The sequence below is a fragment of the Argiope bruennichi genome, chromosome X1 (genome assembly GCF_947563725.1).
Source record: "Argiope bruennichi chromosome X1, qqArgBrue1.1, whole genome shotgun sequence".
Lineage (NCBI taxonomy): Eukaryota > Metazoa > Arthropoda > Arachnida > Araneae > Araneidae > Argiope > Argiope bruennichi.
In genome coordinates, this window is record NC_079162.1 from 49,174,213 (window position 1) to 49,190,652 (window position 16,440).

The window sequence follows — 16,440 nt, forward strand, 5'->3', positions numbered from 1 at the left end:
CTACTGATTAATTTTTATGATAAAATATCTTATTTAAAGTATTCCCTTATTTATCAAATATAACATTTCCCCCGAAGTTTAGCTCAACTCAAACATTTTATTGTGACTTCACGCCTGTGATTGTTGTTGTATGAATACATTAGTTGAAAAATTAATGCATTCAAAAAAGTTTAATTTTAAGAGTATATAAAAAGTAATGAAAGAAAAGCAATAATAATCCAAAGTTACTATTCCCTTTCATTCCCCTGGTTCATTTATGAAATAATTTTAAAAAATTCATGTTAAATTTTAATTTATTATAAAACCATATCAATTTCTGGAATTTAAAACCTTATTTGATATCATTTTTACACGTCGAGAGCTCCAGTTAATATGCTTCTAAAAGCAAGAAGTCATTGAAATGGCCCCATTCTTTTCCATAAAAAAAGAGACAATAATTTATATTCAAAGAATGAAGTGGCAGTAAAAAATTAATCTGTGAGATTACGATGTGAGTTGTATCTGGGAGATTAAAGATGAAAATCATTTACAGAAATTTGAGTATATGGAATACACAAAAATTAAATATTAGGAAGCAATTTCAATAAGCGACACAGTAACAAGATGTAGAGAAGTTCATTTAGTTTCGCCAAAATGAAAAATGTCTAAAACACTATAATGATGACATTTTCAACATAGAATTTGATGAAGAACAGTGACGCTTCATTCAATTTGAGAGAATTTTTACTCTTTTTTTGTGCTATATTTTGAGGTCACATTTTCTCTTTATGCATCAAAATTTTCAAATTAGTGTGAAAAGCCAGTAATAATTGATACGAATATTATTATTATTGCATTTCTGAATAATTTCACGAGAAAATTTAAATATTATCAAATTTATAAAATCAGCAATTTTTAACAGTATCTTTTGAATAGTGTTTGAATTATGATCTGAACTGGAAATGGTAACATTCATACAAGGATACATTGTAGAATTTATTTCTGGAAGCACATAGTTCCATTTATTATTCATTTGTCTCTATATTATGAAGTAAAATTCTTTCCCTATTACAAATTTCAAGAAACTACAAGAAATCTGAAGTCAGAAAATGTCTTAATTTTGTATACTCACTTTGAGTTAGTTAATAATATAATTGAGCCATCATTAACACGTTAAACCCCAGCCTATTTTGGCCCGTGATATCCGAATTCTTTGAAATGCTGACAGTTAGATATCTATGTAAAGCTGCGGTAAGATTGCACGCGTTTAGGTGCATTATTTTGTGTTCTCGAAATTAAAATTTATTATATATCGTCAGTCAAGTATGACTAATGCAGTTCTCAAAGGAAATTACATTATCAGTCAAAATTTAATGATGTAAACTGAGTGAAAAGTACAAAGTCAGTCATCGAAAGTTTAGTGTCAATCACCGATGACTGGCATGGCGTTTAACACGTTAAAAATCATATTTCAGTTTCAAATACTACATATATTTGAGACCTAATACAACTAAAAATGTTCTTTCATTTTTCTATTTTATTTCATATTTCTTATTACAATATATACTAGTAAATACTCATTTCAAGAAAAGTAAAGTATTTTTGTGACGTTCAATTTATTTGCAAATTTAATATAAATTCAAACAGAACAAATCTACATAACATTCCTTTAAATTGCATCTTAAGTCTTTTCAAATTGATATCAATAAAATTAAAATATCTTTTCACTGTACTTATCATGGCAGAACTAATGATTTGAATAATCTTTTTTGTCTGTTGCAAAACTCGCCCTGAATAAGTGAATTGTAAACAATTCAATTAAGTATACAATTTTTAACTTTTAAATGCATTATTAAATCTATTTATTTTCCTTATTGTTTTGAATTGACAAAAGATTCAATTTATGATATTTTTCTTACAGAGACTGCCGTGTAGTTCGAGATCCTCAAACCCTCAAATCCAAAGGCTATGGCTTTGTATCTTTCGTCAAAAAAGCGGTAAGTTTTGATAATAATTACTTACTTTTCAATATCTTACATAAGCTTTAACTTATAAAGAACCTTCAAAATGAAAATAAAACCTTGTGTCATATTTCGCAACATGATCGTTCAAGATAATTTTTGCCAAAATATTCCATGATCCTTCCTTTAAAAAAAGGCATTTATTTTCGTGCATAATCTCATTTTTTATTCTCCTGCTTTCTCGTGGATCAAAAAACTGAAAACTTTCATTTTTCCAACGTAAGTTAAAATGTTGTGAAATAGAAAAGTGCAAAGTTTATGTTGGTCGAGATTTAACTTTAAATGGTAGAATCTTTCAAAATTCCAACAAACGAGTAGTTTGAGAAGCTCCTATAAAAATACTGAAAATGTATTTCGAATCTTTAAATAGCCGTTTCATGATATAAAGAAGAAAAACGTGAGGTCTTTACATAGAAACATATTGTTTTAATAAATAGAAATATTTCATACGAATAAATACCTATCTAAAGTTCTTTAAACTTCCTTTACGTGAAATTGAATTGTCTTGTTTAAAACAAATTTGAATAACTCTCTTAAGCTGAAGGCGTGATGTTTTCCCCTTTAACGAAATGTAGCTTAAGATATGAAGCATTTACTTCAATAAATCGACTTTTTTGGAATCTCTAAATTGTCTATGCTCTTATCTGAAATAGAGTGTTAGATTGCCCTACTTCTTCCATTTTCCATTACGCGGAAACATTGCAGGAGTGCAATTTAAGTTCTTTTACACTTTTTTTTTTATCATCAAATCTTTCAAATGTTTCAACACCAACAGTGTTATTGTTTGCAGCAAATCCTTTTTCCAGTTGGTACCATTTATTGCCCCACAAACAAAGCCTATAAAATCATAGCAAACTCACCGAATGAGCCTAGAACACGGAGCAATTTTTACACAAGAGTGTGTAAAAATTGCTCTACCGTTCCAAGAAATGATGTACTAAACGCTACTTACTTCTGTTCAAATGTGCCAACACAACAGAATTTATCTCTGGACTATAAACAACAACTCGGAATAGTGCAATGTATCTGATATGCTATAATGCCTACTTCGGCTTTGCTAAAAAGAACCAACTCGAAACGCTACACAAAACTTTTCCTCAGGGACTTTGATGATAAGAGCATAGTCTATTATATGTATATATAATATATATACATAGTCTTTTCATACATATACACGTACCGTAAAGTAGCCCTTCTCGAGGCTGCAGAAACAGGTTGTTATGAAACTCTTCGCCGGTCCTAGAAGGGGATTTACCTCATTATTCAGGAAATCACGTACGCAACCACCCTCAGTAGCACCAGTCACTTCCATATTTAGATTCCCTGCCGCTGTATAAAATGTATTATCAGTTTTTATCAGAAAGCCGGGGCCCCTCGAAATGTTATGTATTTTTCAAAACATTTGAAATAGTAGCGTATGAAATGGAAAGAGCATGCTTTCTTACAAATGTATGTTTTGTATTCTGTGCGGGTTTCGTTGCAATTGTTTAGTCCTTTTTAAGGCTTCAGAGAGATATCAAGAATTTTGCATATCCATAAAAGGAAAGTCTTGTTTTCAGTAAAGATTGTTTTAATAAAACTGCAGTTAATGAATATTTAGTACATTGAAGCTCAGATTTGTCGCTTTTTACTCTTAAAAATTAGTAGTTTTATGATATTTAGATTGAAAATTACTGTAAATAAATTTATTCTTTTTTATAAAAAAAAGTTGAGTTTTACTGACTAAAAATCCATATAACTGTATTATTCGTAAATTTAAACAAAGTAAAAACATTTATGAAAACTTTCTGAGAATAAAAAGAGTAGTAAATTTGTTTATTTGTAAGTGTTATCTTCTTTATGTTTTCTTTTTTATCGTTTTTCAAGTAAATTTCTAACTTTTTATGTGATCCAGGAAGTTATTTAGTTTTTTAAAAAATTTGTAAGTTAATAAAACTATTATTACGAAAGTCTGATGAACAATTAAAATTCAAGTGTATTAAATACACAATGCAATACTTATCAGTATCATTTAAAATGTCTTTAAAATCTTTTCATTATTTTTTTTCCAAATTAGTCAATTTTTTTTATATTAAGCTTTAGAAATGTTTTCGAATAGAAACTTCTATTTTTTTTTATTCCCTCTTTCATCAACAAAGAAAATAAAAAAAAAATCTCTGTATGAATAATTACAAATTGTAAAACTGTATTTTTTTTCTTCTATATCATTAAATAAGATCGAAAGTTATTATTTTTTTTAATTGTAATGAATGCTATTAACTGATTCTACTATTTAGAAGTTCCAAAAATCTTTGAAACTTTAAACAAACTCGAATTAAAGAAATTCAAATTGAATATCTTCATTTGATTAAACTACATGAGCGAAAAGTCATCTTTTAGTTAAATCATCAGAAAATTTTCTATACAATCAACAAGAAATGGAATTTCAACTAAAGATATTTTTATATATTACATAAAAATTATAGAAAATAATATAATAACCAAAGAATGCAAATATGGCGATTCGATTTCATTCTTATGTCACAGAAAGCAATTCTAACTTTTGACATCTGATTGTTTCTAATAACTGTCATGATTCTTTCAAGAAAACATGCTATATTTAAATCAATTATAACACTTTCATTCTCATTAATTAACGTAATTCGAATTTTTAGAGTAAATAGGATTCCATTCAAATAAATTAAGAAGTTTTCAATTACCTCAAATTTATTGGAATAATGCATAATCTAAAAGTTTTTATTTTCTTTCTAAAAGCACTTATATTAATTCAATTAACCATTTACAGACAATAGTTTGTTTCTGAACATAATCCAAAGTAATAAAAAGTTATTAGCAATATAGCTGAGATATTATATAATATAAGGAATACTGAACTGTATCATAAAATGTTTTACAATATCATTTCGCTCCTTCGGAATAGTGCAGTTTTTAAAAATTAAATCAGTAGAATCATCGAATGCAGCAGAATAAAATACAAAAATAAATAAATACGCCAGTTATTTAAAAGAATGCATTTTTACGTAAGTCATTGACTTTTTAGAATGCATTTATTAAAGAACAGGAAATTTCATAAATAAGAAGTTATCAAAACTTAATGTATTTGTTCTTAATGAATACATACTGGAATAATATAAATAAGAACACAGCAAGAATTTCGAAACTGAGTTTTAGTGGGTTATGATTTGCATTGTTTATTTTCGACAAAGAAATGATAAACGCGATATAAATGAAGAAAGTTTCGTAATTATATTAATATTATACTATTTATAACTCCTGATGAATAGATTAGTATCTATTGATTATTTAGCTCATGTGTTTGATATTCTTCCATACCGATAGATGGAGCCAGATTTTGGTTCATATTGTAATCGCAACATACTTTGAGAAATTTGTTTCGATAATTTAAACAATAGATTTTCCGTTAGGCTTTTAGGTACCAATTCAGGCATCTCAATAGCAATAAAATTTCCAAGTTATGTCAAATTTATCTATATTCTGAAATAAAAATGAAATGTCTTCTTTGTGCTTTGCATAGCTGTTTGCACTAATTCACAATGAATAAGAATTATTGGGTTATATTAAAATATTCAACTTCATTAAACTTCTTGATTCATTAAATTATTTCACTTAAAACAGTATTGTTTTTATTTGTTTTTTTTTTTGTTTGTTTTTTTTAAATTTTTAACACTTTTAATGCGAAACTGTAGATTGTTTGAAACAAAATTAGGAATAAGGCAATGAAAACACGAAAAATCTTCTTTACACATTTACATTGTTATTAGAAAGAGTTAAGTTAATTTCGAGTATTGGCAATTTTACAAAAACCATTTAGGTGAAGTGTTTCGAACTTTTGTGTTTTATTCAATATGGTAATTTCTAATAACTCAAAATTGTTTCATTCTCGTTCATATTTACTGATGATAGCCGTTTTCAGAATTTATTTTTTTAACACATCCGAAGTATGTTTTCTTTTAAATGCATTCTTTGAAAAATTAAAATTTTAGCTGTCTAAATAAGTTTATTACTTCTATAAAAAGTCTCTTGATTGTCTCTAGAAGTTTTTCATCGAAATTCTTACTAACATTGGTCATGTAAGAAACAGAAATATAAGTTATGTGCTTCTATAAGTAGCAAGCTTTCCGATTGTCAACCGTAAAGCTTAATATTTGTAGGGTGCTTTTTTTTTTTTTTTTTTTTTGACCACGTCGATTCAAGTGTAAGTTGAATCGGCGTGGGAAAGAAAAAAAGTGTTCCATTCAGATATAAGGATTTTGGAATTAGATTTACATAAAACTGAATGAAGCGTCTTCTAACTTCGTTGATATCATACAAATAAGCCCAAATACATAAAGTAACCTAAAATTTTAACATTTTAAGAGAGGCATCAAAAGAAGAAAGTAATTTTATTATTATTTTAGGCCTTTTATCTATGTAAGTTTGGTAACATGAAATATCTTCCTTTCATAAAATTGAAAAACGAAAATTATTTTTAAATTCGAAAAGAAACAAAAAGTTGAAAATAATTCACATTTTTTTTTTATTTATTACCATTTTTTTCGGTATATTAAAATTAAATATATTTATAGTGTTATTTTGAAAAACCACCGAAGAACTTCGAAATTGAGCAATCATAATTTTTCATGCCAATATACAATTGTTTTTTCCCTATTCCAGGACGCTGAGAATGCGATAGGAACGATGAATGGCCAGTGGCTTGGGAGTCGAGCAATTCGCACCAACTGGGCAACAAGGAAACCACCTGCCAATCGTTCTCAAAACGACAGTAAGTTTCTCTTATTTTATGTCCTTGTATTATAAAAAAAAAATACTTTTTCTTTTAAAAGCTCTGGCTAAGTAATTTTATTTTACGAAGTTATTTTAGAGAGTTAATCTACAATCAATAATAAAAAAAAAACTTCCCAAATAAATTAAATAAAGAATATTGTCCCTGACCGCTGGTGAAATTATCTTGCTAGTTTTTTTACCAGAGAATTTGCTGAACAACACTTAAAAAACGAGTGCGTATCAGCAAATAACGCATATAATTTTGTACAAAATAATAAAATATGCAGTGCGTGACAATATGAAACAAAAATGAAAGTATTATCAATTTATTACTTTTCTGCATTATTATCATTTATGTTGAGGTATTTGTGCCAATTCTGGATCAATTTGAAAATCCTGGTCTCATAGAACACCTCCCATGGAGCATCCACCATGTAACTCTGGACTTGTGAACCTCAAATTTTCATTTATTCAAATCCATGAAGAGATTCCTCTTAGGTCATGGCGACTTCATACAGGCCGATGGCGTTCCATGAGACCGGGAGTTTCAAAGTAATCAAGCTCTGGAACAATTGCCTCAACATGAGTGGCAATTTTACAGAAAAGTGATAAATTGGTAAAATTTTCATTTCCGTTTCATATAGTCATGCATTTTTATTCTTGCGTACACAATTATATGCGTCACTTATCGTTCGAAATTTGTACGAGGGAATATGTTTGCAATCAACATCCTTAAAAACCTTTTAAAATCCACCTTTTTATAAATTACACTTAGCTAAATACATAAAAAATATAATAAAAATTAATTACAGATTAAAATATGTTGAATTTTATTTTTTTTATTTAATAATTGAAAATTTTTAATCACTATTATTTTCTCCTATTCAAGCGAAAAACTTGTGCACTATGCAGATAGAAATGTATTTTTATAAGCAAAAAAGTACCTCTTTTGATTCTAGTCCGTAGCTTTCGAAGATTTTTAATTAAATATAAACATATTTATACATTTCAAAAGTGAAAGATATTTTCTTCTTTATAAAGAAAGTTCTTTGTACATAAAAGAAAATGTTTTCCAGTTAAAACTTAAAAGCAAAACTCTGCGAAAATAATCAGAATAATAACAAAGTATCAAGCAGACTTTGATCAGCTTCACATTTATAATAATAATTTTGATCCACTTATACGGCACTGAATACTGAAACAGCATTTTTTTCTTATGGAATCTTATAATCCAATAACATTTCTGTTTATTTTTAAAAAATACTGGTAAATATTTGGGATATTTCATTGAGAATGGTAGCATATTCGAAAAATATACTACCATTCTCTATAAATTATGCATACATCATCAAACTTTTTAAAGAAACTCTTTAAATACAGTTTTCTTTAATTAATTTTCGACATTTTTTTAAAAAAAATAATGGTATTATTTCTAAGGAAATAATATGTTTATAAAAATAATTCTGGCAAGCGTAATGTTCACACAAGCGAAGTATTCACACAAAATATTTTATTCTCAAAATAACATCACCTGGCCAGAAAATGAAATAACATAATGCATTATTCTTTTCATATATCACTCTCAGGAGTACCATAATTTAGTTCAAGCAAAATAAACATTATCCTTTGTAATTAGAAAATGAATACGATAAAAAAATAAAGAACTATGGTACGGGAGAATTTCAGAATTATGATATGCATATGAAATAGTTTCAAAGATTCGATGGCAATGTTTTAAAAGATCTCAAAGCAAGACTACTATTCAATGCACGAAAGTATGTTCATTTACACAAAATAAATGCATTGAAATCTATTCATTTAGGGGAAGATGAAGGCTATAATAATATATTCATTTACGAAAAATGAATGTATTTCGTCCATTTCATTTATATGATAATATTAAAATAATTGCATAACTATAAGTAATTTTGAGGAACATTATTAATAACTAATGTCTTAACAAATGTAGCACAGAATATGATTTAGGTAAAATAAGTTCATTTTAAATGAATGATACAGGATCACGTTCCTTTATAGATAACCCTTTAAAAATGAATTTGCATCATATATGAATTTAAGCTGTAAAAAATGTTTCGAAAGCAATGGAATTAGAAATGCAAGATTATTTTCTATCAAACGAAAAATTAAAATGAATTTGAATGAAGGAATATAGGAGTTCACGCAAAAATGCTAATAATAATTCAAAAATAAAGAACGAAATTAATTTTATACAAATATTCAATGTATTTTATTACGCTTCATGTATGATTTAGGAAAAATATTATAAATTTCATGATTAATCATGCAAATACTGAATCCCTATACGACTTATAATTCGTTTGCACATAATGCTTTATAAAACTATTAGAGAGAAAATACAATTGATATTGTTGTTTGTGCATCATACCTTTTAGATGAATTAGAGAGCAAAATGAAATCCATTTATTTTTATCATAGGATTTCTCATAAATAATTTTTAAAAAGCATTCATTATCTTATATCTAAACAAATTCATTTCAATTTTGACTCTATTCTTAATTGAGTTGCTGATACAGACCTAATGTCAAAAAATTGTTATAAGCTATTGCTAGACACATGCTTTTAATGATTAATTAGAATGTAATAACCATTTCAGTTTCATTTTCGAAGATTAAAAAAAATTAATTCATTGGAGAAAATTGTTGCAATTATATTTTCAAAACATAAACTATTTTTCGAATTCTCATTTAAATTAATTAAATTTATATTAAATAAAACATAAATGCTATTTGCTTAATTAGAATTCATCATAAATATAATAATTTCTTAAATAGAGAATATTTAGAAGTTTTGGGTTGAATTTCATTAATTCATCTGGAGATTAATCTGTCTTTATAGCTTACAGAAACACTGGAAATTTAATCTGATATTGTATTAAAATAAAATTATATTAAAATCAATTAGAATAATAAGTACTTCTACATGCCTTAATTGCAAGTATTAATTCAATGCACTTCAACTAATCAAATCAATTTTACGTACTTCTATTATAACAAATAAAAACTCACTGACAAATATTCGGTATTTTGTGATATTAATTTCAAATTAATGAAATTATTTTAAACAACTTTTAGAAAAATTAATATATCAAAATTGCACTTTATTCAATTAGAACTTGTAGAGAAGCTGTTCATTGGTAAAATAACAATCTTTTAATATTTGTTTTCAACAAATTTTCGATCAACTTCCATTGCTTCAAATACAAAATAATATTTCTTTCATATTTAAAGAAAACTTCACTACATAATATAAATCTTAGTATTGAAATAAAATAATTCAGTCTGGCATTGAAGTCAAAACACATTACACCAATTAGAATTCATACATCTGTAGCATAATATTTTTTAAGCATACATTATTAACAAGTCTTCGGTCAGGTTCCATAGCTTCTAGCCAAAATGAATCATACTTACTTGTTTAACGGAACAAATAACATTCAAAAGAAACAAATAACATTTGTTGGTTTTATTTTTTTTATGTCTCCTTGTTTGAAAGCGCTTACTGTTTCTCATAAACCAAACACGTGATAAAAACCAAATTCAGATACACTTCAAAGTACGAAAACGAAAAACAAAGAGATACTGCCGAGAAGGTTGTATTTTTTTCATCATATCTGCGTCATTCGAATATTCATAATATGCAATTCTTCGCAAGCATTTGCGAGCTTATGTGGGTCATTAATGTACAGGAAGTTGAAGAGCATGAGAATAGTAAGCAGGGAGGAAATGCAGTTATGTTCTCTTTATGGAACGAAACAATAAGCAAAACAGTAACTGCGATTTTCTGCTAAGTTTAATAAATTGTCATTCCGCCAAATGCCGCATTACGTGACCGAATGATAACATTTGCAATTTAAAATAAATGGTTCCTTCTTCCCTAAAAACAAACTTCTTTTTTTTTTCTTCTTTTTTTTTCCACCGTCGTTTGTCGAAGGAAAGGGAAAGATGCATAAAAAAAGAACAATCTTTCATCTTAGGAAAAGAAGGGACTTAAATATATAGAATGTGTTGGGAGTTTTATAACTGCTAGTTCTAATGGTCCTCATTGAAATCGTTGGTTGTCAAGCCAATAAGAAAGTGGAAATTTAGATTCGCGATAATTCTGTGCTGATGTTTTCATGATTGTAAAGTATGATGTTTTCCAGTTAAATTTTATACAATATTTCGAAGATGTAAGAGCTCATTAATTGGAAATAACTGTGTTAGCAATTATATTTATCCCTAAAATACGCATTCTGATTTGCATAACAAGGATAATTTGATTGAAATATCATTCAAATAGGCTGTCACATTCAACGAAAGCTTTATTTATAAGCAAGGAAATATATGAATCAGAAAACTTGATGAAAATTATTTAAAATAAAATGGCTTTGCCCTAATTAAGATTTATAAAAATTTAAATTCATCTCTTTTTATAATACATTATGAAAAATAGTTTTTTTTATTACTTACATGAAAAATGAAAAGTTTCATTATCTTAAGTAAACGTCATGTTCTAAAATATATTTATCTATAAAAACTAAATTCTGAGAAAATTTTACATTTCAAACACATCTTCTAATGACTGAAATTCTTTGAATAAACACATTTTTTAATGATGGTGCATTTCCTCAATCAATCCATTTTCTAATGATCGTTCCTTTTCTGAATACGCATGTTTTCAAATGATTGTACATCTAAAAAAAAAACAAATTCTAAATATAGCAATTTTTTTCAGCCAATGCCAAGCCACTTACATTTGATGAAGTTTACAACCAGTCCAGCCCTACCAACTGCACGGTCTATTGTGGTGGAATAACTCAAGGTTTATCAGGTCAGTTTCCGAAGCATTTTTTTTTTTTTTTTTTAATTCTTAAGGTGTTTTTTTTTTTTTTTTTTCGAATTTGTTTTTATGAAAATTTTACAGTTTCATCACCAGCAGAATTTAAAAATACTAAGTAGCAACAAATCAAAGATTTTCTTAATTATTACACCTGTTTTAAGGAAACATTAGTATTTTAAATATTGTGAATGCTTAGAAAGTTGTTTATTTTTTATATTTTGGAAGTGAGACAATAATAGACAAATATTATTGCACACAGGTAGATAATTAAAAAAATATGTTTCGTATAAGTAGATACAAATTACTAAAAGAAAAAAAATGAAGTCATTTCTAAAAGTTGTGTTAAATTGCTTTCATTCTAAATAATAAATTTTTCAGAAAAATTTATCTTAACACTTTGAAGGGCAAATACGGCTTATTTTTATTTGTATAAATGAAATTAATTTATGTATAATAAAAGAATAATAAAAGACGACTATGTGTTGTCATTTGCTACCTTTAAAAATTATTAAAAATGCATATTTACTTATAAACAACAATATGATTACCTCCTACAATCCCAAGAAAGTTCCAAAAAAGTAATCATTACCCCCAAAGGTTTAATATATTAATTAATTAAATATATTCTATATTACTGCAAACCAATGTACTATAGTTTTATGTATTTGTATTTTATGTACTTAGAATAAAATTATATGAATGTTTAGATGTCAAATAAATTAATAACTTGTAAATTTTCTTTCAGGTGAGTTTCTCTATCATGCTGGTAATATTCTGCTAAAATGTGAGGCTCATTAACACTTTTTTCTTTAAATGGATTCAATTAATAGTAATGTATACATCCTTTTAAAAAATTAAATTTGATGTGAATGGTATTATGATCATTGTAAGTATCCCACAAAACGTATATAATTCTTAATATACAGTTTATATGACTAAGGTTCAAGGTATTATTATTCATATTTCTGCCTTCACGTAATAAATGATTATTTATGTTTGTTTGATTTTAGGTGAGATTATCTGAAAAATAATCATCGTTTAATATGAAAAAGATGAATTAAATATTTAATCTTTAAAGATAAAATTTGAGGTAAGAAAAATTGTAGAAAATTGTGCAAAGTAGACTAATGAAAGAAAAATAACAGATACGAATTTTTGAGGTAGGTAATTCTTTTATCTAATAAGGCCGAGTTGTGAACATAACCGAACGAGAATTACCTTTCAGAATTTTGTTTACTCAAAATTCTTGTAAAGGTATTGAAAACTTCCGGTAAGTTATACCTCGTATTCTATGTATATTAAAAACTTTTTTAACTTTTCTCAATACGAATAAAAGAATTTCCCAGGAATTAGTTTCAAATTTATAACAGGAATTTAAATTTGAAAATTTTCTCAAGGTAAGAGCACGTCTTAAAAAATTATGTTGTGAAATGTCTAACTAGTAACCTAGAAATTACTTTGTATTTAAATAAATTATTGTGTTGTTGTTTGATGTTATTTATTTCGTACTTTGTTTCTTTGATGATTGTTTTCTATTTTGAATTTAAAAATTGTAATTTTACTAATATTTTTATTTATTATATGTTAATATGTTTATAAATTAAAATTTCTGATTTTGTTGAAATAGCAAGCTGTTTTTTAGTTTTATAAAATATTTGATTAAAAGCAACAAAGTTCTATTTTCATGCTATGATATTCATATCTGTTTCTACTACCGAAAATTCAAAGGCATTTTTTTTGGTTCAATTTCAACATTTTTTGAAAAAATTGTTTAAATGCATGCTGACCCATTCCATTAAATCATGTTATATTGATTTGCTAACATCTAGTGCATAAGAATATAAAAAAGTAGAAAAGGAAAATAAATGCAAGCCGTTTTCGAACGAACCCCCCCCCCCTTTTTTTTCTTTAGAAAAAATAATTCATATTTTAATGTATTTCAAAAATTACATAGCCTTTGCAATGAAAAAAGGTAGTTATATATGACAAAGGACAGTTATTAAAGTGTTTCAAAGCATAAACGCGTATCTTGATAACTGGAAATATTAATAAGAAAAATTTCTTATTTGTCATCATCTATCATATTTGGATTTTTTTAAATTTCTATTTATTATATTTTAAATTGTATCATAGATAGGATTTAGAGGATTATATTGGAATATTCCACCTTTAAGTACTTCAATTTCATGAGAAATACGCCCAAATAAAAACAGATGATATTTTTTTAGGTCTTAGTTAGCCATAATGAATATTTTTACTTGAATCTGATGTTCATCTTTATTACTTCTATAAATAATTTTTTCTTTTCTAGACTTTTAGAGACATTTTTGTTTTTTACATAAATTGGTAAAACGGGTTTTGGGAGTTTTTTCCATTAACGAAAATATTTAAGGAACCAACAATATCAAAAATCTAAATGACAATCTAATTTCAGCTTAAATTAACTTTTTCATCTCAGCTGAGTTAGCTGCTTATCAACCGAGCTCTCAGCTTAATGAAATGCTGTATGAAAAAAAATTTAAATCTTTCTTCACACCGACGTATACTCGCTTAATGTAAAGATATATGCTATATATTTATATAGCAGAATTGACAGGAAAAATAGAATCTTAAGAAAATATATTACAAAATATTTGTACATTACTCTCTTTCTAGAATATCTGTAGGATTTCAAGAAATTTTTCAACTCCACAATGAGGTTAGACATCAGATGCAACACTGAAGATGAAAATAATGAAAAGTTAGGAATCCTATATAAACGAAATAAAATTAAACTATTATTCATTAAAATAAAGATTTCATTTTTTTTAATTCCATATTCTTCTCAATTTAAGCACAAAACTTTTTTTCTACTTTAGATAGATTTCCGCCCTATCGATTTGCTTACTTGACTAGAGACATAGCTTCGACAAACCCCACTTTTTCCATCTAATCATTTACAGAAGTTTAATTTAGATGACATATATTAAAACAAGGGGGAGCTTTAAATTTATTACAAAAATCAAAATTTATGGATAGTCTTGTTCTGAAGAACTAAATTAAAAATTTGTTTTCTTAATATTACTTTAGTTTTATTTAATAAATGCATTCAATTAATTTATACACTAAATATTTCATGTATGAGCGAAGCTTTTTATCTAAGCAACCTCAAATCAGTTGCAGGTTTAAAAAAAAATGCGAATCAAAATTAAGTTTACAATCGAGTTAAACCGAGCACGATACTATAGTTTACTTAAATGTTACGAAAAAAGCAAACTAAAGCACAATAGAAAATCGATGAAAAATATAAGCTCCTTTGTTTTTCATTGATGCTTTAAGGAACTAATGCTGAATTCATATCCTTTGCTCGCTTTTTTTCAGGGCTTGTGTAATTTTGAATTAAAAAATTTCATTATCGCGATAATTATGAAGCACCACAATCAACAACCAACTTTCTTAATGAAATAAATCATCTGCTCAAAAATGTTAAGAAATGAATCATAATTAAAACGTCCCTTATTAAAAGAAGATCTTTTATTTTCTAAATGTTCAATTGAAGCGTGAATATTTTAAAGATAAGACAGACTTAAAAAAAAAATAAGATTCCGATTCCCTTGCAATTAACCGCAAAGTCATCTTTTACCTTAACTAACATTCCGCTCTATCGACTTGCTTCATTGGCTGGTGATAAAGCCTCGACAAATCCCATCTTCTCCTTTCCAGCAGCTGCGGAAGTCTAACTTATCGGAGTTTAAAACGCTAGATCCATCAATGCTGATACAAAGGAATGTTTCACAATACAGAACAACCGGTAAGTAAAAAAAAAAAGGACAATCAATGTAACAAACAAAATAACGTATTGAAACGCGAAAAGTTTTCGTGTATCAGCAACGAAAGAATGCGCCTTGATAAACGAACGAGGGTTCAACCTCTTAAAACTCTGGGGGGAAATCTTTGGTGTTCCAAAAATGGGCTCAGAGTGTGTATGTGTGTGCATGTGGGCATTTTTTTCTCCATCCTTTCTCATCCTGTAGCAGTAATTTGTCTTGACGGGTGCTCCCGTGACTAGGGCTCATTTAGCGGAACCTGGGGGCAGTGTATTCCCATATTAGACGATATAAGCTGCGTCTAAGCACCTTTTCCTTCCCAGTTTCATTTCGGGACTGACTAATAGCTGTAGTTTCCGTCATAACTGAAAACATCCCTGTTTTTTATTGATTAAACATTTGTCTCCCAACACAAAACAATCTTTTTTTTTATCAGTCTTTTTATTTATACGTTGTAACGTTGTTTCGCTTCCCGCCAGTAATAGGAAATCAAACACAATGCTACCAAGTACGAAGAAAAGGACATTTCGATGATTAATTTTGCAATACACTGAACACTTAATCAATCGGGATCAAAATTTTCAAAACTGCGGTTTTGTTTTAGCATTGCTTTACGAATACCTGCTTTATTATTGTTAATTCTTCAAAAAATTCAGTCGAGTATCTTCATGCAACGGAGTGTAAGGAAAGGTTAAATTAAACACATAAATTTTAAATGCTTTTAACACTTAATTAGTTTCGATAAAAAAACAATTTAAAATAATTTTTTTTAACTTTTTTGCTTCATTTTGCTTTATGAATACAAGCGTTTTCATCTTAATTCTATAAAAAGTTCAGGTAGAAATCCGCACGCTAATGAAGACAGAGAAATGATATCTAGGCGAATAATTTTATAACCATTTGCTTAACCAATCTAGACAAAAAAAATTATTTGTATTTTCTTTTAGCTTTGCTATTTCACTGAAAGAGTTATCATATTTTAATTCTAT

The 16,440-nt window shown here is 27.2% G+C and overlaps 1 protein-coding gene across 5 annotated transcripts in view; it reads left to right on the plus strand.

Moving 5' to 3' along the window:
* Positions 1-16,440, plus strand: part of LOC129958594 (nucleolysin TIAR-like) — a 1,061,871-nt gene that overhangs the window by 967,015 nt on the left and 78,416 nt on the right. For all 5 annotated transcript variants that reach the window (XM_056071175.1, XM_056071177.1, XM_056071176.1 and 2 more), the window contains 3 exons: positions 1,901-1,976; positions 6,675-6,783; positions 11,541-11,636. In XM_056071175.1, coding sequence (XP_055927150.1) covers positions 1,901-1,976; positions 6,675-6,783; positions 11,541-11,636 — 281 coding nt within the window. The remainder of the gene's footprint in view (positions 1-1,900; positions 1,977-6,674; positions 6,784-11,540; positions 11,637-16,440) is intronic.